Below are 25,536 nucleotides of genomic sequence, written 5' to 3'. Positions count from 1 at the left end.
GTCCCTTCCCTTTCCCCCACCCAGGAAGCAAGGCTCCCCTCGCTTCTCAGCATTCATCCGCTGGCAGTTCAGCTCAGCCCGGGCACTGACTGGATCGATGCCGGAGGGAGTGGGAGGGGGCAGCTGGGGGAAGGGGGGATAGAAGGGGGGAGAACAAACCCCGCAATCCAATTCCCTGCTCCATTTAGGCTTCACAATTAAAGGCAATTACTCTGCAGTTTTCTAATCAAATGCTCCCGGCCCCTGTGCCAGCCGGGCAGCGATGTGTGCCTCCCTCCAACTGGGAGCGGGATAAAAGCCACGTCCTGGACTGGACGCTGCCAAGGGGCTAAGCGTGTGCAGGTGTGTGCACACACGCCGGGGAACCTGGGGGGGACGACGGTGTCCAGAGAGAGACCCTGCCAGCAGGCTCTGGGGCGACTTGTGGTTGAGGGTGGAAAGTAGAGCCAAGGACCCTGTTGGGTCCAGCCCCTCAGGCACATGCGTGTGAACATGTGAGCGGCAGGCAGCACCCACCACCCTAAATGGGGGCGGGGGGGGGCGGGGAATATGCCTTTGCTCCCATACACCATCCTTCTGCCTCGCCGCCACAGCCAGTGATCAACATTAATTATGCATCATTGATTAACATGGATGATTGGACTCTGTAGCCCAAGCTGCTATCCAGAGATCTCTAAGCACTTTATGATCTCTATGGCCTTGAACCCCACTTTTCCTGGAAAAACTGTGTTGGGAGGGTGTCCTAAAAGCCTGAAATAGACTGCCCAAGAGAAGGAGGGGTGGGACAGAGCCCAAGAGGGGTTATGTGGAGAGTCACTAAAGGACCAGCCCCCTGAGAGAAGGTGGAGACCCCGGTGAGGAGGGTGGACCCCCTCGCCCCTCCCCCCCGCCCCTCCCCCCATACACGATTGCACGACTAAGGGAGAGGGGTAGAGTCTGGCTCCTCATCCACGTCCTCTGTATCTCTCTGCCAGGAACCCAGACCCGATTTAGCCAGGAGCCATCTGACCAGACTGTTGTGGCTGGGCAGCGGGCTGTGCTTTCCTGTGTGCTGCTCAACTATTCTGGCATCGTGCAATGGACCAAGGACGGACTGGCTCTGGGCATGGGCCAGGGCCTCAAAGGTAAGGTCTTCATGGATCCCAGGCGCCTTCGCTTCTCCTTTGATCCCTCCACTCTATGAGCCTGCTTCCCCAGACAATCTCTCCTCCGGGCAGCCTGTTTTCCATTCCTGATGGGGGCTCTGGAGTTCTCCTGTGTCTTCCTCAGTCCCTTCCCTGTCCCCTCTCTTCCCGTTTCCTTTCCTCTCTGACTGTCCCCATATACACGGGTGTCTGTATTCATCCTTACGTGTTACATGTGTGTGTTCATGTCCATGCGCACATGCGTGTGCCTATATTCACATAGACACATTTACTAGAACTCTGCCCCTGCCCAGACTTTCTCTTGAAACATGTTCTGACGTGAGACAGGCCATACTTTTTTGATTCATCTTACACAAATTTTTCATTCTGGATCACCCTTCTGGGAACCTTCCCACCACTGTCCAATTGGTATGAGTAAACTCATTTTATTATCCACCTAAACATATTCATTTATCTTCTAAACCCTTACCTTCCATTCTGGAATCAATACTGTATATTACTTCCAAGGCAGAAGAGTGGTAAGAGCCAGGCAATGGGGGTGAAGTGACTTGCCCAGGGTCACACAGCTGGGACGTGTCTGAGGCCAGATTTGAACACAGGATCTCCCCTCTCTTGGCTTGACTCTCAATCTATTGTGCCACCTATTCATCAAGCCTTTATTAAATGCCTACTGTATAGGCAGTGCTAAAAAAATAGGAGTGAGGTTTAAAACACACACACACACACACACACACACACACACACACTCACCATATTTCAAAGCTAAATGAAAATGATTTGAGGGATATTAGGTATTGAAGATTTTCTGTTTTGGCCCTCCTCTAGTGAGGCAGATAATGGAGAAGAGCCTGTAGTGATCCACAGCTAGAGAATAGAGATGGAGGTTGGATTCGTTGCTGAGAGAGAGAAACAGAGAGAGATCAATAGATATGGAGTGAGAGGGATCAATAAAAGGCCGGACAGAGTGAGATAAAGGGAAGAAGGAGAGCGTGGGGAGTGAGGCTACAGAGAGCTGGGGGCAGGGAAAGGTAGCTAGTCAAAATGATGAAGAGACAGGGTGATGAGGATGGGGCGAGGGGAGGGCTGGGATTCAGTCCCCTCCCTCTCCCCCATATCCCACATTCCCAGAAACTCTTTGCCCACAGGGAAACTTCACCCACTGTCCTCCTCTTCAGAAGCCAAGGGACATAGGGGAAGGTCTCAGCCTGGAGGGAGGGCTGCGTCTGTGTCTCTGTCTGAGAAAGTCCCACAGAAGGATCCCCAGAGAGCTGCTGCCTCTGCTATGATGTCCTATATTTCACAGATATTCTCTCTGTCTCTCCCTCCCACCCCCTTGCTGCGCCTCACTCTTTTCTTTCCTATTATTATGAGAGACATTTGTCTGCAAACAGCCTCTGAGATTTCATCTGCTTCTGTTCATTGCTTCTTTGCCTACCCCCCTCTCCTTTTCTTCTGTTTTCACGGTCTCTAATCCACCTCTTTGGCTAGAGGAAATCGTGATGTCATAGCCCTCTGCTGATGACCGCTTCACTTTTATATCATAGGACAGAGGAAGAGTTGTACCATAATTAAATACAGAGATGAGATAGGAATGGGAAGATTGGGGGATAGCAAAAGCACTGAGATAGGGATCCCCGGGGAAGCTAGGGATGGGTCCAAGGGCCCTCTGGGATAATGGGAATTGGGTGGGAAAGAAGTATCTCAATTTGACTGGTGTCTATTTCAGCGCACATCTGACCTCTCTTCATCCCCTTAGCATGGCCACGGTACCAGATTGTGGGGTCTGCAGAAGCTGGGCAATACAACCTGGAGATTACAGATGCCGAGCTTTCCGATGATGCTTCCTACGAGTGCCAGGCTACTGAAGCTGCCCTGCGCTCCCGAAAGGCAAAACTCACTGTGCTAAGTAAGAAACCCCTCTGACCTTCCCAGTATCCCTCCTCCATGCCATCCTCACCCCTTCTTCTGGCCTCCCTACCCTCACCCCTTTCTAATCTCCTCTTTCATCTCTCCAGGCTGCTTTCCCTCTGCTCTTTCCCTCACTGCAGTCTGATCATCCCATCCAACTCAATGTCCTGGTTTTCCTTTTTTGACTTTTCAGTTCAATATCAGGAACACTAAATATTTTCTCTATTCAGAGCATCCTGTAGAAGTGCCTACCATACCCAGGGATACAAACATTAGAAAGGACCATCTCTGTCCTCAAGCGGCTTAAGCTCTAATATAATGGGGGAGAGGGGGGAAGATACAATACTTAGACCAGTAAGTCTGAGATAAGATAGATTGGAGTAAAGCCAAGGCGGAGGTCAAAACAAAATCCTATAAGAAATATGAGGTGGGAAGATCACTTTAAACTATGAGGATCATGAAAGGCTTCATGGAATGGCCAACATCTTGGGAACTTTGGAGGAAAAGAATAACTTAATCAGATGAAGATTCAAAGAAAATGTGTTCTAAGATTGGAATGCTTGCAGGAATGCAAACATGTGGTGGGAGAAAACAAAATGAGATAAAGAAACATACAATAGTTTAGCATGGCTAGCATGTAGAATGCCTGAAGGAGAATGGTAAAAAATAAAATTTGAACTATCATTTGGAGCCAGATTATAGAAGACTCTAAATATCTGGTGAAAGATTTTTTTTGTTTTTGTTTTGGAACATTTATTTTATAGACAATAGAGAGTCACCAAAGGGTTTTGAGCAGGGGACACTGCATCAGGAACATTCTTTCAGTTACTACATTAAGAATGGGTTGCAGATGGGAAAGGAGAGTCAAGGGTAACTTTTATAATATTCCAGGGGAGACACAATGAGAGTCTGAACTAGGGTGATTCAAGAACTACTGGGGATTTAGAATTATAGGACTTGTCAATTGATTGGATGTGGGTGGGGGGCAGAAGAGAAAGAATGAAAAATTACTGTAGTTTTAAGACTGAAAGATCATGAGAAATAGAGAACTGGGAGGCAGCTCAGGTTGTTCTGTTTTGACTATGTTGAGTTTGAGGAGTCCATAAAGAATCTAGGGGTGATGGTTGGTGGGACTGGTGCTCAGTGGAGAGATCCAGCCTGGAAATAAAAAGTTATCTGCAGAGAAGTGATCATTGAGGCCATGGAATTAAGTGAGATTGCCAATTAAAAGAGTCTTTCTAGACTCTAGGGAAGAGGGAAGAATAGAAGTGTCTACCATGTGCCAGGCACTGTGCTAAATACTTTACCTCATTTGATAAGAGAGCCAAGGACAAAACTTTAGGGAACATCTATACTTAGGAGGTGAGAGAAGGAAAATGAACCATAGAAAGTCAGATAGATAGGTAGAAAGAGTAGTAGAAGAGAATAGTCTCAGAAATAATGAAAGAAGCAACTATCAAGGGCATATGGGAAAACAACAGTGTCAAATGATGCAAAAAAGCCAAGGAGAATAAAAATCCTTTGGACTTGGCAATGAAGAGAAAATTGAAGACTGCAGAAATGACAGTTTGGCTATATTGGTAGGGATAGAAACCAGGTTGATGAGAATAGAAGAGAACCCACTGATGAGTAGGGAAAACGTAAAGACATTAAGTGTAGCTTTGGTGAAAATTCTTGAAATTTAGCTGTGAAAAGAGAGATCTATTGGCTTATAGCTTGATGGAACAGAACACTCAAAGTGATATTTAAGAGTAAGGGAGAACACAGAATGTTTGTAGACAAAGGGTATGAACCATAAAAAATTAAAGTATGAGAGAGTGATAGAGAGATAGAAGATCTCTTGGCAAGAAGAAATCTTAACAACTAGAACATAAAATCTCAGAGGTGAAAGAGATTTCAGAAGTCCTCTGTTCTATTTTGTTGTTGTTCAGTTGTTTTCAGCCCTGTTAAACTCGTTGTGAGCCCATTTGGGGTGTTCTTGGCAGAGATACTGGAATGGTTTGCCATTTCCTTCTCCATCTCATTGGACAAATGAGGAAACTGAGGTAAATAGGGTTAAGTGACTTGCCCAGGGTCATACAGCTAATAAATATCAGGTCAGATTTGAACCCAGATCTTCCTGATTCCAGGCCCAACACTATCTGCTTTGCCACCTAGCTACCCAATTGAAATACAGTTATCAAAATATATTTTTAAAAGTTTAAAAATTATAATCCTACCATGACATAAGAGGCCCATAGAGGTTAATTGACTAGGCCAAAGGCATATAGTCAGACAATAAGCAATTAAGTCTTTACTATATGCCAAACATTGTGCTAAGTTTGGGAGTAAAGACCAAAACAAAACAATAAGTACTAGACTGAAGATTTGAACTTAGATTCTCTAATGTCCAATCCAGTGTGCTTTTCACTATTTCCTTGCTGTTCATCAGTGAGAGCCTATATGAGGGTTCCCCCTTCAGTGGACCTAGTGTAGTTGCTTTCATGGCTATCTCAAAGCATCACTCAGTAGCCCTGAGGAGGATCCAAATTTAGAATTGTAGGCTAAAACCACCATTGGGGAAGGGATTGCAAAAGCAGGAAAAAACAAATAATAAGGAGATAAGGATATAGATATGAAAGTTCTTACAGGGGATGAATCCAAGGTTGGAATGCCCCCACCACTAGGGATAGGATTTTGGAGAAATTGTTAGGAGGAAAAAATTATTTTTTAATTTTCAAAAAAAAATAATTTTTAGACTTGTTAGGAAGATGAGTGTTTTATTTTAATTCATGGAGCCAGGAATGAATGCAGATTCCCCTTTATGCTTTGGAACAGAAAAGCTGCTTTTGCCTCAATTCAAGGAAGAGAGGATTGGAAGTCCTCCCTATCCTTTGACTCATAGAAAAGTCCCTAGCCTTGGACCCTTGACCTTCATGCTCTGTCAGTTTTCTGAGTCTTCTTCTCTGCAATTACTCTCTCTCTCTCTCTGGGCAGTTGTTCCTCTGCCCCTTTTTTCTTCCTTTCATCTCTGTATATCACAACTCTGGAAAAAACCCCTTCTCCCTTCTTTGTTCCCCTTGCCTCCTGCTAAACTAAGGTTTAGCAACTTCACTGACACCCTAGGTATACCAGAAGGCTAGAGTCAAAAAAGAAATAAGAATTAAGGCTGAAGGTGGTCCTTCGGGTAAACATATAAAGAAATGGGGGGTGGGGGGAAGGAAAAGGCTGGGAGGTCTATCAGAGACTGTTCTTGAGTCCAAGGCTGTCAGTGACTGTATTTGTGTCCAGAACAATTATTACCCCCATTGTCTACTCCATCCCCACCAGTCCTAAAGAAGCCCTGTCCTCCAGATCCCAACCTGGCTCCAGGCATTCCCTCCAACGCTGCCCACAGTAGGAAGAGCAGAAGCCTTCTCAGGACACCCGGGAGCCATTTGCATAATTAGAAGAACCTCTCCAGGGCAGATTAAAGGAATGAGGTCGCCTCTGACACACTTCTGCCTGGAGCTGGGTTTGCATGTTTCTCTCTCTCTCTCTCTCTCTCTCTCTCTCTCTCTCTCTCTCTCTCTCTCTCTCTCTCTCTCTCTCTTTCTCAGTCTCTCTGTCTCTATCTCTGTCTGTCTGTCTGTCTGTCTCTGTCTGTCTGTCTCTCTTTCTCTCTCTGTCCCTCTCTTTCTCTCTCTCTGCCCCTGAGACTCCTTCCTCCTTTCTTTATCTTTGTAGTTTAATCTGTGTCTTTATATGTGTGCCCCCCTTATTTCAACCCTCCAGCTCTTCCTATGACATAGGGCCTGTGTGTTCTCTATCTTTCCTCTCTGTGGGCATCTTTGACTCTGTCTCTCCCCCATTCTTTCACACTCTGTGTGTTCCTTTCCCCTCTGTGCCCCTCTCTCTCTTTGTTCTCTCACCCTTTCCTTTATCCATGCTAACTCTCTCCTCATAGATCTTTCTCTACCCCCACTCTTGTGCTATTTCTGTCTCTCTTTCTTTATCTGTGCCTTTCTCTGTCATTCTTTGCCTTCTCTGTCTGTGCCCAGCCCTTCTCCCACCTCCACCCTCCCTACCTCTACTATCTCTTCTGTCTAGCACTTTCTGTCTCTATTTTATGTGTATATTATATGTATATATATATATATATACCACACACACACACACATATATATGTGTGCCCCTCTCTGTCTCTGTCTCTACATATATGTGTGTATGTGTCTCTGTCTATATATTGTCTATATATACATCTCTCTCTCTCTCTCTCTCTCTCTCTCTCTCTCTCTCTCTCTCTCTCTCTCTCTCTCTCTCTTTCTCTCTCTCTCCCTCTCTCTCTCCCCTTCTCTCTGTCCTGTACATTACATTTTCTGTCTTCCTCTTTCTTTTTTGGCTCCATCCTTGTGTCTTTACGTTTCTGTCTCTTATTTTTCCCTTGTCTTTTTTTCCTTTCCTTCCTATCTTTTTAAAAAGCCTGTTCACTGCATTATGTCCCTTTTCTTACTCTCTTTCTCTTTTGGTTTTTCATTGCCTTTCTCCCTCCCCTAAAATGACCTTAGAGCTAGAGGAGATAACCTAGGGCAAGGAGAGGAATTGGGATGAAGAGACCTCTGAGAGGAGAGAGTGTTCATGCTGGGAAACTGAATTTACTTACATTTGAGGAATAATTCAGTAAAACACTTGATGGAAAGACAAGAATAAACCTAGATGGGCCTTGTTGTCAGGAAGCTTACATTCTAAGAGACTTGAGTCCCTGAACTAGAGTCAGGTATACCCTCAGTGATTTGGGAAGTTCTTGGTTCTGAGACCAGTATTCTGTCACCTCTCAACCACTTAAGTTATAGAAGAAAATAACTCAGGCCCTTTAAGATGAAATCATTTGCCTTCAAAAGTTAGATAGGTGACAGAGTGGTTGATAAATGGGCAGATGTAGGGAGTGTGGGGAGCAAGTTAGTTCATTGAAGAGGAGAACTTCTGCTGAGATGTCATTGGAAAGAACTCAGACTTCACCTGTCTTTTATAATTACTTACCTGTATGATAATAGGCAAGTCACTTAACTCACTCCTTCAATTTTCTCATCTGTAAAATGAGATAATTATATTAGTTGACCTCTGAGGTTCCTTCCAGAGCCATACATATGACTCCAGGAATCAATATAAAAGAAATGCATATGATTAGGAGAAGGAAAGGGCAAAGAAGCAGTTGGAAAGACCTTTAGGGATCAACATCTGATTTAGGATCAATTTTTGTTATTTAGTCATGTCTGATTCTTAGTGATCTTACCTGGGATTTTCTCAGCAAAAATACTAGAGTACTTTGCCATTTCCTTTTCCAGCTCTTTTTTACAGATGAAGAAACTGAGAACAACAAGTGTAAGTGACTTACAAGGAAACACAGCTAGAAAGTGGTTCAGTGGATAGAGTATTGGGACTGGAGACAGGAGGTCTTTGGTTCAGATCTGGCCTCAAGATTCTTCCTAGCTCTGTAACTCTGGGCAAGTCCCTTACCACTTTTCTGCCTTGGAATTGATACTTATTATTGATTCTAAGTCAGAAGGTAAGGGTTCAAAAAACAAAAAAGAAAGAAAAGAAAGTATTTGATATTGGATTTGAACTCTTGAAGATGAGTTTTCTTAATTCCAAACCCAGTGATCTATTCACTGTATCACGTAGCTGCCTATGAATAGATAGAATAGAGTGGAGGGGTAAAATCAGGGACTGCAGTCTCCTGATCCAGGGAACATGAAGGATAAATTCTGTTGAGAAGGAGGGAGAGAGGGTGAGGGAGAGGGAGACAGACAGAGGGAGTCAGAGACAAAGAGAGAGGGAAAGACAGACAGACAGAGGGGGAGAGGAGGGGAGGGAGAGAGAAAAAGTGAGAGAGGAAGAGAGAGAGGGAGGGAAAGGCGGGGAGAGGGAGACAGAGGGAGTCAGAGACAAAGAGAGAGGAAAAGAGAGACAGACTGACAGACAGACAAAGGGGGAGAGAGAGGGGAGGGAAAGAGAGGGAGGGAAAAAAGAGGGGGGAGAGGGAGACAGACAGAGGGGGGAAGGAAAAAGAGAGGGTGAGGGAGGGAGAAAGAGAGAGAGAGAGAGAGAGAGAGAGAGAGAGAGAGAGAGAGAGAGAGAGAGAGAGAGAGAGAGAGAGAGAGAGAGAGGGAGAGAGAGAGAGGGGGAGAGAGAGAGAGAGAGAGAGAGAGAGAGAGAGAGAGAGGAGAGAGAGAGAGAGAGAGAGAGAGAGAGAGAGAGAGAGAGAGAGAGAGAGAGAGAGAGAGAGAGAGAGAGAGAGAGAGAGAGAGAGAGAGAGAGAGGAGAGGGAGACAGCCTGGAGCAGTCTCTACTAGACCCTCAGCCCTATCTCCTCATAGGCATATCTTCCACCACAACTCCAGAGAACAAACTTCCTGCTCAGCCTGCTTTAGAGTATGATAGCCCTATTCTACTTCACACTGCAGGGTGCTATGTAAAGGCATCCTTCTGAAGATTCTCACACACGCACGCACACACAAACACATTTAATTGCAAATCTGCTTACCTAAAACATAGATGCACATTTAAATGGTCTCTTGGGAAGGCCCACATAGGCATTCTGTGCCAGTGGTGGAAAGATCAGCTTGACTCACTGGGGGAGGCTCATCACCAGAAAGTTGCTTCAGGGTGATGAGGTGACATTTTTTCAGTCCCAATTGTTCATGAAGACCATCTATTAAAGTGTAGAGGGCCTGTGACCTATTCTGGGGAAGGAAGTACCCACATGGGGGAGATACCAACTCCTGGAAATGTCAAAATGCAACTCAAGCCCACATAAATGTATATATGTGATCCCAGATACATGCATGCAAGTGTGTGGATGGGAACACAAGTCACAGATAAGCTCAGACACATGTGCATACTTGCATATAACTTCAATGGCAAAGAGCATTTATTAAGTATGTACTATTATGCATAGACACATCTCCCAGCTTTTAGAGCTTAGGGTCTAGTCAAAAGATATATACACAGATAACTGTAATACAAAAAAAAATCATGCTAAATGATCTGAGAAGTAAAGATGGAGAAAAGGAAGAACAGAGGACATCATGCTTGGAATGAATTCTCTCGTCATTCCCACATCAATTCAATCACATTCCTTCAAGTGCCACCTTCTAGGAGACTTCTTTCCTGATCCTCCAAGCCTATAGTGCTCTCCCTATAAAAACTGCTTTGTATTTATTAACTTATTTTGTATGTACTCATGTATGTGCATGTTATCTCCTCCCATAGAGTTCATTGTCAGGAAGGAGTATTCCATTTTTGTCTTTGTATCTCCGAGACAGTCTAGCTAGCAAATTGCAAGCACATAAAAATGCATGTTGCGTTTATTAAGAATCTACTGTGTGCCAGGCACTTTGCTAGAGCCTAAAAACACAAAGACAAGAATAAGTCATCCCCTGCCCTGAAGGAGCCTACATTCTACAGTGAGGAAACAACATAAACTGAGAAAATTCAGTAGGAAATAGAGACAAAGTAATTTTGGGAGGAGAGAACCAGCAACTTGAATGCTCAGGATAGCCTTCCTGTGGGAGTAGCATTTGAGCTGAGGAAACTAAGGATTGTAAGGGACAAAACTAAGAATGCAATGCATTTTAAGCATGGGAGATAGAGGGCAGATTGATCATTGTCATGTGTAGGGAATAGTAAGTGTGACTACTCTGTGGAGGGCATGAAGGAAAGCACTGAGCCTAGAAAAGCTTAGAAAGGTAAGCTGGAGTCAGACTACGAAGGCCTTTGAAGACCAAGTAGAAGAATTTGTATTTTATCCTAGAGACAAGAGGGAGCCATAGGTGTTTCCTGAGCAGGGCAGCATCATAGTAAAATCTATGCTTGAAGAATATCAATTTGGCAGCTAATTGGAGGATAGATTAGAAAAGGGAGACTCCGGAGACAGAGAGATCATTTAAGAGAAGCTATTACAGTAGTAAAGAGAAGAAATAATGAGAGCCAATATTAAAATATTCAGTGTCTCCTAATTCGTGCCATGTATTCTAGACAAATTAATACATGAAATATTCAAGCCCTGACTGTGTCTTCATGGCCCTCCAGTAACAGTGACTCAGTCCACTCTTCTTTGGCTTGTCTAGTCCCTACCACTATAACATACCGCACAAGAGGCAGCAGATCCTGATTCTTCCCAGCTACAGGAAGGAACAGAGGAACATGTAGAGGAATGGGTCTAGACAGCCAAGTGCATCTATGCTTGAAAGTAGACTAGAAACCCAGCAGGGACCTGGGCCAGGCCTCCCCATCCTCATCATGGGGATGACTAGCTCAGCAAAAGGGTGGGAGAAGATATTTAGTGGAGGGCAAGAAGCCAAAGAATAAAGGAAGAAACCAGAGACAAATGACTGGGAATAGAAGTGAGAGACTGAAAATCTAATCAAGAAAGACTTTTTTATATCTCTCAATTTCAATAATAAAAAAAAGAAAGAAAAAGAGAGAGAGAGAGAGAGAGAGAGAGAGAGAGAGGGAGGGAGGGAAGGAGGAAGAAAGAAAGAAAGAAAGAAAGAAAGAAAGAAAGAAAGAAAGAAAGAAAGAAAGAAAGAAAGAAAGAAAGAAAGAAAGAAAGAAAGAAAGAAAAAAAGAAGCTAGCTCATAGAGAAGCTCATAAAGAAAAAAAAGTTTAGAAAAAAAAATTCAAATACAGGCCAGAATACAATGATGTATTAGGTTCAAAAGTATGCGTAGAGTGTTCTGGGTCTTCTGGCATAACCTATAGGCATATATTATCACTGATCATTCCCCTAGAGAGGAACTAAGTAGTGGCTTGGTGGCCTTTACAAGATAGGCTGCACACCCAGTTTCTCTTCTTTACACATTTATGATTACAACATGAAGAACAATGAAGAAGAAGCTCCTAATGAAAAGGAAGTCCTGTCCTGGGTTCGAATGTGGCCTCAGACACTTCCCACTTAACCCCCATTGCCTAGCCCTTACCACTGTTCTGCCTTAGAACCAGTACACAATATTGATTCCAAGACAGAAGGTAAGGGGTTTAAAAAAAAGAGAGAAAGGGAAAAGGAAATCCTTCAGATTCTCCAGATATTGTGGAACCACACAAAGAAATGCCAGAATGGTTCCAAAGAGAAAAGTTTTAAAAGAAGATATTAAGAATGAAATCTTGTCATAAATCAGAACTCTCAATGTCAAATTTTAGACAAGCAGCAGGGTGGAAACATAGAGTACATGATAGAAAATCTCTCTTCAGAAACAGAAGCTTTTAAAGAGACAATAGCAGATTTAGAATCTAAAATATGGTGATTGAAATTTTGTAGAAAAGATGCAAAAAACAACTTTAAAAGAGCCCATGGACTCTATATAAGACACGAGAAGTGAAACTAAAAACAAGCTATGCAGATATAATATAAAGATCATGTCTCTCAAATCAACTCAATATAGATATATAGAGATATGTAATATATCTATATATAAAAAAAGGTGTATGTTTAAATATAATCTGAATGCCATATATCAGGAATCCATGTGCTTGGAACTTTTCAAGGCAGGCAACAAAGTATTGATGGATTGAATCCATAAATCGCTGCCAGAGAAATGTATTCACCTAAGTACAAATGCCACCTATTTGTCAAGACACCTTGTGAGGCAGTGAGGCTACAAAAGTAATGGAGATACAAAGGCAAAAATGAAATAGTCTCTTCCCTTAAGGAGCTTACCTTCTATTGCACAAGCATAATTGCACAAGCATATTTAAACCTCACACTTAAAATTCTCAATTATGAAGTGATTAAATTTCTCAGTTTCAGTAAGAAACGAAATATTGCAGACAACCAGTGAAAGATTCTTAACTATGATGCCAATTTGAATAACCCAGGATTACTCCTCAGTCACAGGAAATTGAAGAAGGGGATGGAATGTTTACTCCATTAAGCAAAAGAGCTCAAGCTACAAGTTAAATTAAGATATTCTTCAAAACTGAGATCAATCAGCAATGAAAAAAGTTAAGCCTTTTACAAAAGAGAGCCATTTAGAAGATTAAATAAGTTTTAAAACAGTTAAGCAGAATATTTGACTTGCAAACACTCCAAACAAAAGAAACACAAGATAGGCAAAGAAGTATAATTTTCCAGAAAATATTAAGTAATAAAATTAATTAGTTCATGTTTAGAGATTATTTCTTTAAGAAAAAACTAAATTAAACTATAGGATAAAAGAACAAAGGAGGCATCCAGGGACAAAAAAGAATCTAAGGTACTAAAAATTTTAAGAGAACTTCAATAAGAGAAGGAAGAAATCTGAATAGTCAATCAAAAAATAAACATTAAGTGCTTTACTATGTGCTAGACACTGTGCTAAGCACTAGGGATAGGGGAAAAAAGCAAAAATGAAAGAGGTCATATACACACAAGAGGCATCGAGTGTAAGTGGGAGTTAGTATCTGAGGGAAGGCATTAGCAGTGAGGGGGTTGTAGATAGTGACCAGGAAAGATCAGTTGCAGAAAGTGGAATTTAAGCTAAATCTTGAAGGAATCCAGGAGGCAGAGGTGAGGAGAGAAAGCATCATAGGCAGGAGGACTGGCCAGTGAAAAGACTGCCTTGGGAAATGGAGAGGCATGTGAAAAGAACAATAAGTATCCAATGTTGCTCAATCATAGTTTGTAGAGGAATAAATTAATTGTAAGATGATTAGAAAGTTAGGAAGAGATCAGGTTGTGAAGGGCTTTGAAATCCAAACAAAAAATTCTACATTTGGTCCTGAAGGTCCTAGGGAGCCATACATAAGACCAGAAGACCGCTTGCAATAGCCTAGGCATGAGGTGATGAGAGCTGGCACCAGTGTCTGTGTGACTGCAGAGAAGGACGTATACACAAGAGATGCTGTGAAAGTAGAAACAACAAAGCGTGGCATGTCTTTGGACTAAATCGTCCAATCTCTTGTAAGGGAATGGATATCTTGTGTGAAAGGGATAATAGGAGATATGCAGAAGGGGGAAAGGAAGATAAAATATAGTGGGGAGTAGAGATGTACCCCCACCCTAGTCTATAGAAAACAAAAGACTGCATCCCTTTAGTGTCTCAACAAAAGTAGGGGCTATGGAAAAGAAAGGCAATAGCAATGGAGGCGAGTTACTAGGGTGCAAAGAGTAGAGGTAAGGTCTTGTCGCTGAAGGAAAAATAAAAGGGTGCTGCTAAAGGACATTCCTATAAAGAGTTTTCATGGGTGAGACTGTGGTAAGAGGCTTTATGATCAGGTTTATCAGAGTGAAAGGATGTACACGTTAGGAGACTACCTTCTCTGGGAAATGGTTCTCAGGACTGCAACCAAACCCAGGAGAAGAGATGTGGGTCCCCAGGGAATTGTGCACTAAAGGTGCTGGGGTGGGGAGGATTTAGAACCAGAGGAGAGCTTTAAGAATAGTAAGTGAGGAGTAGCTAGGTGGCTCAGTGGATTGGAAGTCAGGGTTAGAGATGGGAGGTCCTGGGTTCAACTTTGAATCCAGCTATGTGAACTTCTTAGCTATGTGACTCTGGGCAAGTCACCTAACCCTCCTAGCTCTTACCACCCTCCTGCCTTGGAACCAATACACAGTATTGATTTTAAGGCAATGGGTAAGGGTTTAAAAAATAAAAAAGAATAGTGAGTGAACATTGTGAGTTCAGGGGATAAGCATTGGTCCTCATGATCCTGATCAAAGAATGATTCCAAGCACATAACATTATTTCCAGTTAGCACAGCTTCCTGCATAACTTACTATTTCTAAGAGTTCAAGACAGCAGGAAAGAAAGAAAGGATGTTGTAAGATCTACAAATTTAATAGCATAGAAATGCAATAGAGGCGAGAATTCAAATTTGGTACTCTAGAGATAACCCATGAGAGACACAGAATGATGAATGATGAAGGAACAAATAAGGGTATAATCCATGTATTAGAGAGTTAACTTCAGCATGAACTAACTGTAAGGAAGAGAAAAAAAAGGACAAAGCAAAAGAAAATGTATTATAAAAGAATATTACCTAAATCAAGGGAGTGGAGAAAGAAAGATTTTGAACTACATGCCTAATTGGAAAGAGAAGGGTCAAAAGAAAGGACAAAAAAGATAAATGAAAGAATTAAGAACAGCAAATTGAAGGAAGAAATGAATAGTTTAAGAAAATTGAAGGAATTTGGGATAGTGTAAACAGTAGTAAAGGTTGGGAAGGGGGCCTAGAGCAATGAACTAACATAAAAAATATGTAAGCAAAACTAATTGTAGCAACAAAGTTTTGACAAAAGGAAAAGTGGGGGAAAATCAACAAAGAAAGAAATAAATGGAGGAAAACACAAGCCTACCATCATAACCCAAAAAGTCAAAGGATTAAACAATACTAAAAAAAAATTATAGTGAGAAAAATAGATAAGAAAACAAAACCTACCAATCTGTATATAAGAAAAATAAAGAAATACAAAATGTTGAGGCTGGAACAAAGTGATTGCACAAATAAAAATTTAAAAAGCAGGAGTTGCACTCTGTCCTTAAAAAGTGCTCAGTGTCAGGGTGGTAACCCAGAAGAGTAGAAAACCAACAATAAACAAGGCCTAAATACCACAAAATAGGAAATCTCAAAAGTTAGAGGAAATATAATATGTTATACAAAAATACTATAGAAATGAAATTATAAAACTAAATGCTGGTTCTTTCAAAGGATTGAAAATTGATTAAAAACCTGATCAAATCAATGACACACGTAAAACCCAGTGGAATTGCTCATTGGCTATGGGAAGGGGTGGGAGGAGGGAATGGGAAGAACATGATTCATATAACTATGGAAAAAATATTTTAAATTAATTAAATAAGCTTTAAAAAGAAACCTGAAAAAAAATAGAGAAATCAAATTATAAAATCAAAATAAACAAAGTGAAATCATAACAGAGGAGAAAGCAGAGTTCTTCTTAAACCCAGTAGAACTCAATTATATACTAGAATAATCAAGAATTTTTTTAAACCCTTACCTTCTGTGCTAGAATCAATACAAAATATAAATTTCAAGGTGAAAGAGTGGTAAGGACTAGGCAATTAGGGTTGAAGTGACTTGCCTAGGGTCCCACAGCTAGGAAGTGTCTGAGGTCACATTGGAACCCTGGTCCTCTGGACTCCAGACCTGACTCTTATCTGCTATGCTTCCCATCTGCCCCTAGGATAATCAAGAAGTGACAGGAAATGCATGATTACCCACAAATCCAAATACCCAAATTAATACGATATGAGTGATCTTAAACAATCCATTCTTTGACATGAAATTGATCAAGCCATAAAGAACTACTAAAAGGGGTAGCGGACTCTGACCCAGAGAGATTTATAAGTATATCCTATCAGATGTCTAAAGAGCAATTAATGTCACACAAATTATTCTCACAAAATTGGAAAACACTCTACCAGACACTCAACCTCAATACATGAACTCAGGAGGAATAAAAAGATTCACTATAGACTAATGTGACTGCTATTACTGATGTAAAATTTTTCTCTAAAATCTTTGCAAAAAAGACTTTAGTAATACTCAAGCACTCAAATTGATGTTCTCTCTCATAAATGTTACCAGTTCAGATCACAACCTGCCTTTCCAGCTCATCTGTGCAACTCTTGTCCATATTCTCCCATAAGTCTGACACAGGTGGTCACTAACCTGCTGGAGGCTTACCTTTTAGTCCTGATATTTTGAAGGTACTAGTGGCAGTGCCCTGGCTATTCATCCATGATTAATTAGGTCAAAGAACTCCTTGAGACCAACTTCTCTTTTCTTCTTATCATACATTTCCTAGATAAAAAAGATCTTGTGCCTTTCCTCAAAATTCCTTGTTGATGGCATATTGTTGCCTACTCACACTTACCATATGCCTCTCCATTGCCCTCTGTGTGAGAATCCATTTTTAATCTTTCTGAGACTGTTGTGTTCTATGTCTGGCTGCCAAACAGCATTATATCCAAAAAATTATTCAAGTTGGATTTATACCAGGGATGCAAGGATGATCAATGTTTAGGAAACAATTAACATAATTAATCATAATAAAGACAAAAACAAAACCACATGATTATACCAATTGGTACAGAATAAGCCTTTGAAAAAATACAACACTTTTTTTCCTTTAAAACTTCTAAATATCGTAGGTTTTCATATTTTAAAGAATCATGTGATAAAATCATCAATAATAAATAAATGTACCAAATTATATCATATCTAAAGTCAAAAGGAAACAACAGCAAAAATGCTGTTAATATCATAGTTTTCCATTTCCTTCTCCAGTCCATTTTACAGATGAGAAAACTGAGTCAAACAGGGTGAAGTGACTTATACAAGGTCACATAGTTAATAAGTGTCTGAAGCCAGATTTGAACTCAGGGAAATGACTTCCTGACTCAGGCCTTGCACTTTATCCACCGTAGCACCTGTGTTTGAAACCAAAAGCTAACATTATTCACAATGGGGAAATATGGCTTTCCTTGTAAATACATGGGCAAATCAAAACTCCCTTTTCTCCCTGGGATAATAATAAGACAAGGGGAAAAGTTAGACATAAGCAATGACAAGAAGGGACAAAAGTATCCCTATTTGCATTGACATGATTTATTTAGAAAACCCCAGGGAATCAGAAAAGAAACAAATTGAGACAACAGATTTAGTAAAAAAGGATACAAAATAAGTCCATAAGAATTAGTATTTCTATACTGTAATAATAAAGTCCAGAAGGGACTAATAGAAAGGAAAATTCCATTTAAAATAAGTGCAAAATTCATCAAAGTCTGGAAGTCAATCTACCAAGGCACCCTCCAGACATAAATAGAATTACAAAATACTTTAAAGAAATAAAAAAAAATGACTTAAATAATTAGAGGGGAATTCATAGCTCAGGTTTGAACTAAGTCAGTATCAAAATGATAATGTCTAAATTAACTTGCAGATTTAGGGTTATACTAATCAAACTGTTATGGAGGTACTTTATAGAACTAGAAAAAGTAATAACTAAAAATAATTTGGAAAGATAAAAAAGACTAGAACTGAATCTCAAGGCCAACAATGAAAAAAAAATGGAGAAAGAAAGAAATCCTGATCTCAAATTGTATTATAAAGTAGAAATCATCAAAACTATGTATTAGTCGTAACTAGGTGGCATAATAAGAATCAGGAAGACCTGAGTTCAGACATTATCTCAGATATTTATTAGCAGTGTGACTTTGGGCAAGTCCTCATCCTCAGTAATCTCAATTATAAAATGGGATTATTATAATACCGATAGGATCAAATGAGATCAGTCAATATATTGAAATAGAATCAAGACCAAATATTTCTAAAACTCTTTGCAACTTACACATTTCTATAAATACCAGGTATTATTATTACTAAATTAGAAAATAAATTGAAACAAGATAAGAAAGAATCAGAAGTAATGTATTAACAATGTTTGCTAACCTGAGAACAGAACCAATTTAATTTAAGTAAACAAAGGGAGGAAAACAATATACATGTCTACAAGGATATAAACTGTAAAAACAGCAGATTGAAAATTGGACACTGGGTGATTATCATGGCTAAGCTTGGTCCTTCAGAAGTGCTGAGAAAAATACACTTCCTTTTTTGTAGAGATGGGCAACTATGGGTGTGCGAGCTTGTTTATACTGTCAGACATGATCAAAGTGTTGGTTGGTTTTTGTTGAAGTCTTTTTCTCCCCTTTTTTCTCTTTTAATCTTTGTAACAAGTGTAGGGTTTTTTTGTTCAAGGAAATTAGGGAGGCTTATTTTTGGAAATGATTGTGATTTTTTTAAGAGACATGGTTCAAAGGAAAGTATATTGGCTCTAGAGTCAGGGACCCTGGGTTAAAATCTTTCCCCTGATGTTTACTGTCTCCTGGGGCCTCAATTTCCTCATCTGTAAAATAAGGGGGTTGGAGTAGATTGTCTCCAAAGGCTTTTCTAGCTCTCTATCTATGGTCCTATAATCCAAATGTCTATTTTTTTTTTAATTTAATTTTTTTTTTAAAAACCCTTACCTTCCGTCTTGGAGTCAATACTGTGTATTGGCTCCAAGGTAGAAGAGTGGTAAGGGCTAGGCAATGGGGGTCAAGTGACTTGCCCAGGGTCACACAGCTGGGAAGTGTCTGAGGTCAGATTTGAACCCAGGACCTCCCGTCTCTAGGCCTGGTTCTCAATCCACTGAGCTACTCAGCTGCCCCCCAAATGTCTATTTTTTAATAGACGAATGCAAGTGACATTGGCAAAGTAGAAAAGACAGGATTTTTTTTTAGAACGAATGAATGAAAAAACATTTATTAAATATTCACTTTGTTCCAACCACTGTGCTAAATTCATTTGATTTTAAGATCCTTGAGGGCAGGGATAGTCTCTTGCCTTTGTGTGTGTGTCTGATGCTAATCACAGTACCTGGTATATAATAGATACCTATAAAAGACAGGGATTTTCAAATAAAAAGATAATTGAGAAAGGAGTTCAACACAGTACCTAAATTTTATAGAAGAGGGACTGATTGAATCATGTGGACGTGACAAAAATAGCATTATCAAGAGCTCTGAACTTCAAGCCAGGAAGACCTAGGTTGAAATCCCTCCATCATCAATCAACAGGCATTTTTTAAGTACCTACCATGAGCAGGAAAAATGTGAAAGGTACTGGGAATATAAAGAATGAAGCAATCTCTATTTGCAAAGAGTTTCTATTCTAATGGATGACACAAGTGCACACATAAATATATCAAAGATGGAGAAGGTGGTTTGGGAGAGAGGGCACCAGTAACCGAGGGGATCAAGGAAGTCTTCATGTGGAAAGTGGTGTTTGAGTTGCATCTTGAAGAGAGGGATTTCTAGCCAGTGGAAGTGAAGAGGGAGTCTTTTTGAGGCATGGGGGGCAGCAAGCACAGAAGCAAAGGATCTTCAGATGTTAACTTGCCATGTGAGCATGGGCAGATTACTTTGATGAATCTGTAAAATGGGTACAATGATAGCATTTACCAACAGTGCTATTACAAGGATCAAATGAGATAATGTTCACGGTGTGCAAAGTGTTTTGCAAATCATAATACTATAGACATATGAGCTCTTGTTGATAGTGTTCCTGTTTCTGGTGTAATTAATGAGGCTCTCCGTTCTAGCGAAATATGGAAGCAGTGGATCAGGTGGGGAGGAAGAGTAAGGAATTTTCAACCAATTAGGCTCTTCAGGTGATAAAGTAACACTTCCCTATCTGGGGAGTTTAGAGAAAAGGTGAGATTCTCCTTAGCCGGGGTTCTAGGAAGTGTCATCCTGTAGAGAGGAAAAGGGAGAGAAGAACCACTTTGAACATCCAGATGATCCTCTTCTTCCTGCCTCTTCCCCAGAGAAGTACCTGCTCATCTCTCCTTTCCCCAGCCCTGTCCACCACTTTCTGCCTCTTGTCTTTTTTCATTGGTTCTCATAATAATCAAATCCTCCTTTATGCCATTCCTAAGATCATTTGGTTGTGAGGAGTATGATTGAGAACAGGTAAGACAATGGGTATAAAAGCTTTGAAAACCTTAAATCCCATCTCATGCCAGCTATTAGTTTACACTGATATGGCGCATTAAGGTTTACAAAGTATTTGTTCACAACAACCCTATGAAATGGTTAAGTTCCTTATTCTTGTCTTATAGTTGGGAAAACCTGGAAATTAGCAATCCCTGAGTTCAAGTTCTATCTCTGCTACATAATAGCTGCTTTAGCCAGAACAAATTAATTTAATCTCACAGGTCTAGTCCAGGGGTATCCAATTCACGTAGAAACAAAGGCTGTACATAAATACCCCAGTGGGCCATATATTGACTTAATTTGAAAATGTATTATTTGTCTCAAGGCAGTTAGGTAGCTTAGTGGATTGAGCACCAAGCCTGGAGTCAGGAAGCTCTGAGTTCAAATCCGTCCTCAAACATTTACTAGTTATGTGACCTTGGGCAAATTGCTTGACCCTGTTTGCCTGTCAAATGAGCTGGAGGAGGAACTGGCAAACCACTTCAGTATCTTTTTTCAAGAAAACTCCATCTATAGTGTGTCCATGTAGTCATGAATAAATAAATCTATGCTTTATTGTATTTTTATTTATTTTGTTAAATATTTTCTAGTTACATTTTTATCTGGTTCAGGCCATTCTGAAGTGCAGTGGACTGCACCTGGACCCATGTATGACACCTCTGCTCTAGGAAATTTTCTGAGGTTACATAGAGATGGTAGTAGAGGGAGTTTCCTTACTTGGGAGTTCCCTACATCAGTCAGGTTCTCTTTCTCTCTCTCTTTCTGTCTCTGTCTCTTTCTCTCTCTCTTTCTCTCTCCCTCCCTCTGTCTCTCTCTCTCTCTCTCTCTCTCTCTCTCTCTCTCTCTCTCTATATATATATATATATATATATATATATATATATATGTATATATTTGCCTCCCTCCCTCTCTTTCTATCCCTTTTTGTCTCTCTCTCTCTCCTTTCTCTCTCTCTCTCTATTGGTCTTTCTCTTTATCTGTGTCTCCCCCTACCTCTCCCAGCTCCCTCTTCCTCCCTCTCTTGTTTTTTATTTTACAGTTAGCTCAGAGGGCTGAAGCTATTAAGCTTCAGAGGTGGAGTCAGAACCTTTGTTTACTGGTTTCTATCTTAAGCACACCTGTAGCTGCAAATTAAAAGTGCTTCCTTGCTGTTGGGCACAATCACATTTAGTCATAGATCCTCAGAGGAACCAACACACTCTGATTCCAGGGTCCAGGGTGAAAGCCGTGACTTGGTCTTCTATGTCTAGCCTGGGATCCAGAATATTCCTCCACCTACATCATGGTCCTAGTCTCAATTTACCAAACCAACACGAGCATCTCTCTGCCTCTGCCCCCCACCCACCAGAAAAAGAAAATTGCTTGTTCAGATGCCACCTCACCGTCCTTATCTCCTATCTTGGCCTGGGTTCCTCTCCTTTTCACTATTAAAGATCAATAATAAATAGGTATTTATGTAACCCTTTAATGGTTTCCAAGGCTCATTACATGCTTTATCTCATTTGATAATCTTACCCAAACCCTGTGAAATAGGTATTATGGGTAGTACAATTCCCATTTTACCTACGAGGAGACAGGTTTAGAGGTGGAGACATCCTTAGTCACAGAGCTAGTAGGTATCAGAGGTGGGATTCCAAACCAGGACTCAGTACCTCCAGGCCCAACATGCTACCCACCACAGTTCAGTACCTTCCAAACAAATATGTCATGAATGGCTAAACCAAATAGGAGACAAGAACATACAGATTTTCATTTTCTCCATCCTTGAATCTTCCCTTAGCACCAAAAAGTTCATAGTGGGGAGATTTCCCAAGAGGAGGTGGGTTCCCCCTTGCTCTTCAGTACCCCTACTGAGATTTACTTGGACCCTGAGTCATTCTAGTTTTAAGTATACTCACAAATCAGAGACATCTCACAGAAAATTGTATCTATATTTGCTTTCCTACCTTGGAGGTTCCCCCATGAGGCATCATGGACCACACCAGAAACAGCAACCGCCTTAGGGATCTGGAGATTTAAAACTTAGCAGGTAGAGAGATGCTTGAGAGGCACCCTTTGGGTTGAGTGATATGGGGGTAGGAACTTGACCCCATACTAGCTGTGTCTACCTCAATTTGAGCTAACTGTGTTTTTCTCTTTCTCCGCAGTCCCCCCAGAAGACCCTACAATTGATGGGGGTCCTGTCATCCTGCTCCGGGCAGGGACACCCTACAACTTGACATGCCGAGCTTGCAGTGCCAAACCAGCTGCCACCATTGTTTGGTTCCGAGATGGGACACAGCAGGAGGGGGCTATGACCACAACGGTGAGTCTGGGGCTCTGTCTTACCTGCCCAGCGATAATAGTCATCTTTCATATCTGCCCTGGACCGAGGCCTAGTCTTATATGTCTAGCCTGAGATCCAGAGCATTCCTCCATCCTCATCCTTAGACTCAACTTACCTACTCAACATGGGCATCACTCTGCCTCCACCCCCCACCAGAAAAAAGAAAATTACTTGCTCAGACCCCATCTCACCCTTCTCAACGCCAGGCTTAGCCTGGGTCCCATCTCACTGATCAACTGAGGTTAAACAATAAGCAAGTATTTATTGAAGTCTTTCATGCCCTCCATAGACTGCCCTAATCCTTATATATTTTCCTTATATATTTCTAGCCTTTTCTTTTTCTACACTGAAGCCAAATTGGAAAAAAAGTGTGTCTGACCTTGATCCATCTCCAGCATTCTTCCACCTTTATGACTTTATTCAGATCAGTCCCTCTCAGGAAATGTTCTCCCTCCCTCTCTCCCCTTCTACATTTTGAATTCCTATCCATCCTTTCAAACCCAATTTAAATGCTACCTCCAGGAAGCCTTCCCTAATCCCTCAGTTCCTAATAGCCTTCCCTCCCCTCAAACTTCACACAATAATTTGCCTCTCTCTGATGCACTTACTGCACAATAATGTATATTCATATTATCTAGGAGAAGGTCCTATCCTCCTACTAGATTAGAAATATCTTTAGGGCAAGGATCAAATATTATTTAAACTTTGCCTTTCCCCAGCTTCTAGCATGATGTTCTGCACACAGTAGGTGCTTAATAATTATTTGTTGAATGAAAGAATGCCCAGCACTGTGCTTAGCACCATGAAAAACTCCATAAGAAAATGATGCTATCCCTGCCCTTGAAGAGTTTATAGTCTCTTTGTGGATATAAGATATACATTCATGAAAAAAAAATACTACCAGGCAAGAACCAAATGAGCAGGGCAGACTGCAAGGCATTGGTAGTTCTGTAGGAGAGATCACTGTGGCTTGAGGAGAGCATGGAAGACTTCATGGAAAAGGTAAAACTGGAGCTCCAGCTTTATGTCAAAGAATCCTAGAATTGAAATTTAAAGGCTTAGCAGCAATGGGGAGACAAATCTTCTGGGCTAGAGTCCCATGCTCTTTTCTCCCTAGAAAGCCCAAGGTATCATCCTTTGATTCCTAATTTAGGATAGAATGGGTCATTTTTATATTCTCTTGGGTTTTTGTCTCTCTTCCAATCCCCCGACACCTGACCAGGAGGTGCTGAAAGATGGAAAGAGAGAGACCACAATCAGCCAGCTACTCATCTACCCCACCGACTTAGACATTGGGCGCATCTTCACCTGCCGAAGCACCAATGAAGCCATCCCTGGTGGAAAGGAGACCTCTATCGAGCTCAACGTACATCGTGAGCCTGGGCAGCATGGGGACTTCTTGGGCCTAGGGGGATGTGGAGAAGCGATAGTAAAAAAAAAAAATCTGGATTTTGAGTTCAAATATGAGAGTTTAAATCCCTGGGCACCTAGGTAGAGAGAGTCCAGACTTGGCTTTGGGAAATTTGTTTTTCAGTCATTTCAGTTGTGTGTCTGACTCTTTGTGATCCCATTTGGAGTTTTCTTGGCACAGATATGTGAGTGGCTTGCCATTTCCTTCCATTTGACAGATTAGGAAACTGAGGTAAACAAGGTTAAATATTTTGCCCAAGGTCATAGCTAGTAATTGAGGCCACATTTAAACTCACAAAATTGAGTTCTCCTGACTCCAGACCTAACATTCCTTCTATTGAGCCACTTGAGTAGAAATCATGCTCAGACATTTATTAGCAGTGACTCTGGGCAAGTCATTTCACCTCTATCTGCATTCATTTTCTCATCTAAAAAATGGTCATCTACTAGCATCTACATTTCAGGGTTGTCATGAGAATCAATTGAGTTAACCTATCTAAAACACTTTGCAAATCTTAAAGCTCTGCACACTTTCTAACTTCTTCTTTTCTTCTTCCTCCTCCTCCTTCTTCTATAACCTCCATCTAGCTCTAAAAGCATCTGAACTGTGGAGCAGCTAGATGGCTCTTAGCTAGAGAGGCGGACCTGGAGATGGGAAGTCCTGGGTTCAAATCCAATCTCAGAAACTTCCTAGCTGTTGCGACCCTGGACAAGCCACTTAACCCCCACTGCCTAGCCCTTATGGCTCTTCTGTCTTGGCATCCATACACAGTATTGATTCTATGAAGGGAAAAAGAAAAAAGGATATGGTTTGGGTAAACAAAGGGTGGGTAGGAGAAGCACTGCCTATGAAGTCATCTCTCCCAAGCAAAGCCCTGCAGGGACAGAACCTCAGCCGAAAGGTGCCTCAGAGGCCTTCGAGTCCAATCCCTAGCTGGTGTAGAGCAGTCATCTGGTCTGGGCTTGAAGCCCTCCACTGAGGGGCAACTCCCTAACTCTGGAAGAAAGCTCTTCCGCCTTTGGCATCCCCCTTGGGGACAGAGAAGGACGCACCATGGTTTCTGGACAGTCTGGGGGGACCAGTCGGCCCTGGGATCCAAGGTAGAGGCAGAGCAATAGCAATTGGAGGGTTCCTCTTGCTGTAAGTGAGAAGTAACTGACCAGTGCTTCTGACTGAAGCATCATCGCCGCCTAGCGACAGCTCTGTGTCATTATACCCACATCCACTCAGAAACCTGCCTGCCCTCTTTG

The 25,536-nt window shown here is 41.4% G+C and overlaps 1 protein-coding gene across 5 annotated transcripts in view; it reads left to right on the top strand.

The window, feature by feature from the left end:
• The window catches only part of KIRREL1 (kirre like nephrin family adhesion molecule 1), a 156,962-nt gene that overhangs the window by 120,134 nt on the left and 11,292 nt on the right, over positions 1-25,536 (top strand). For all 5 annotated transcript variants that reach the window (XM_056816189.1, XM_056816190.1, XM_056816191.1 and 2 more), the window contains 4 exons: positions 975-1,124; positions 2,902-3,051; positions 22,697-22,854; positions 24,098-24,248. In XM_056816189.1, the coding sequence (XP_056672167.1) occupies positions 975-1,124; positions 2,902-3,051; positions 22,697-22,854; positions 24,098-24,248 (609 nt within the window). The remainder of the gene's footprint in view (positions 1-974; positions 1,125-2,901; positions 3,052-22,696; positions 22,855-24,097; positions 24,249-25,536) is intronic.

This window comes from Monodelphis domestica, chromosome 2, assembly GCF_027887165.1.
Source record: "Monodelphis domestica isolate mMonDom1 chromosome 2, mMonDom1.pri, whole genome shotgun sequence".
In the NCBI taxonomy this organism is placed as follows: domain Eukaryota; kingdom Metazoa; phylum Chordata; class Mammalia; order Didelphimorphia; family Didelphidae; genus Monodelphis; species Monodelphis domestica.
This window is presented reverse-complemented; position numbering and strand designations above follow the sequence as displayed.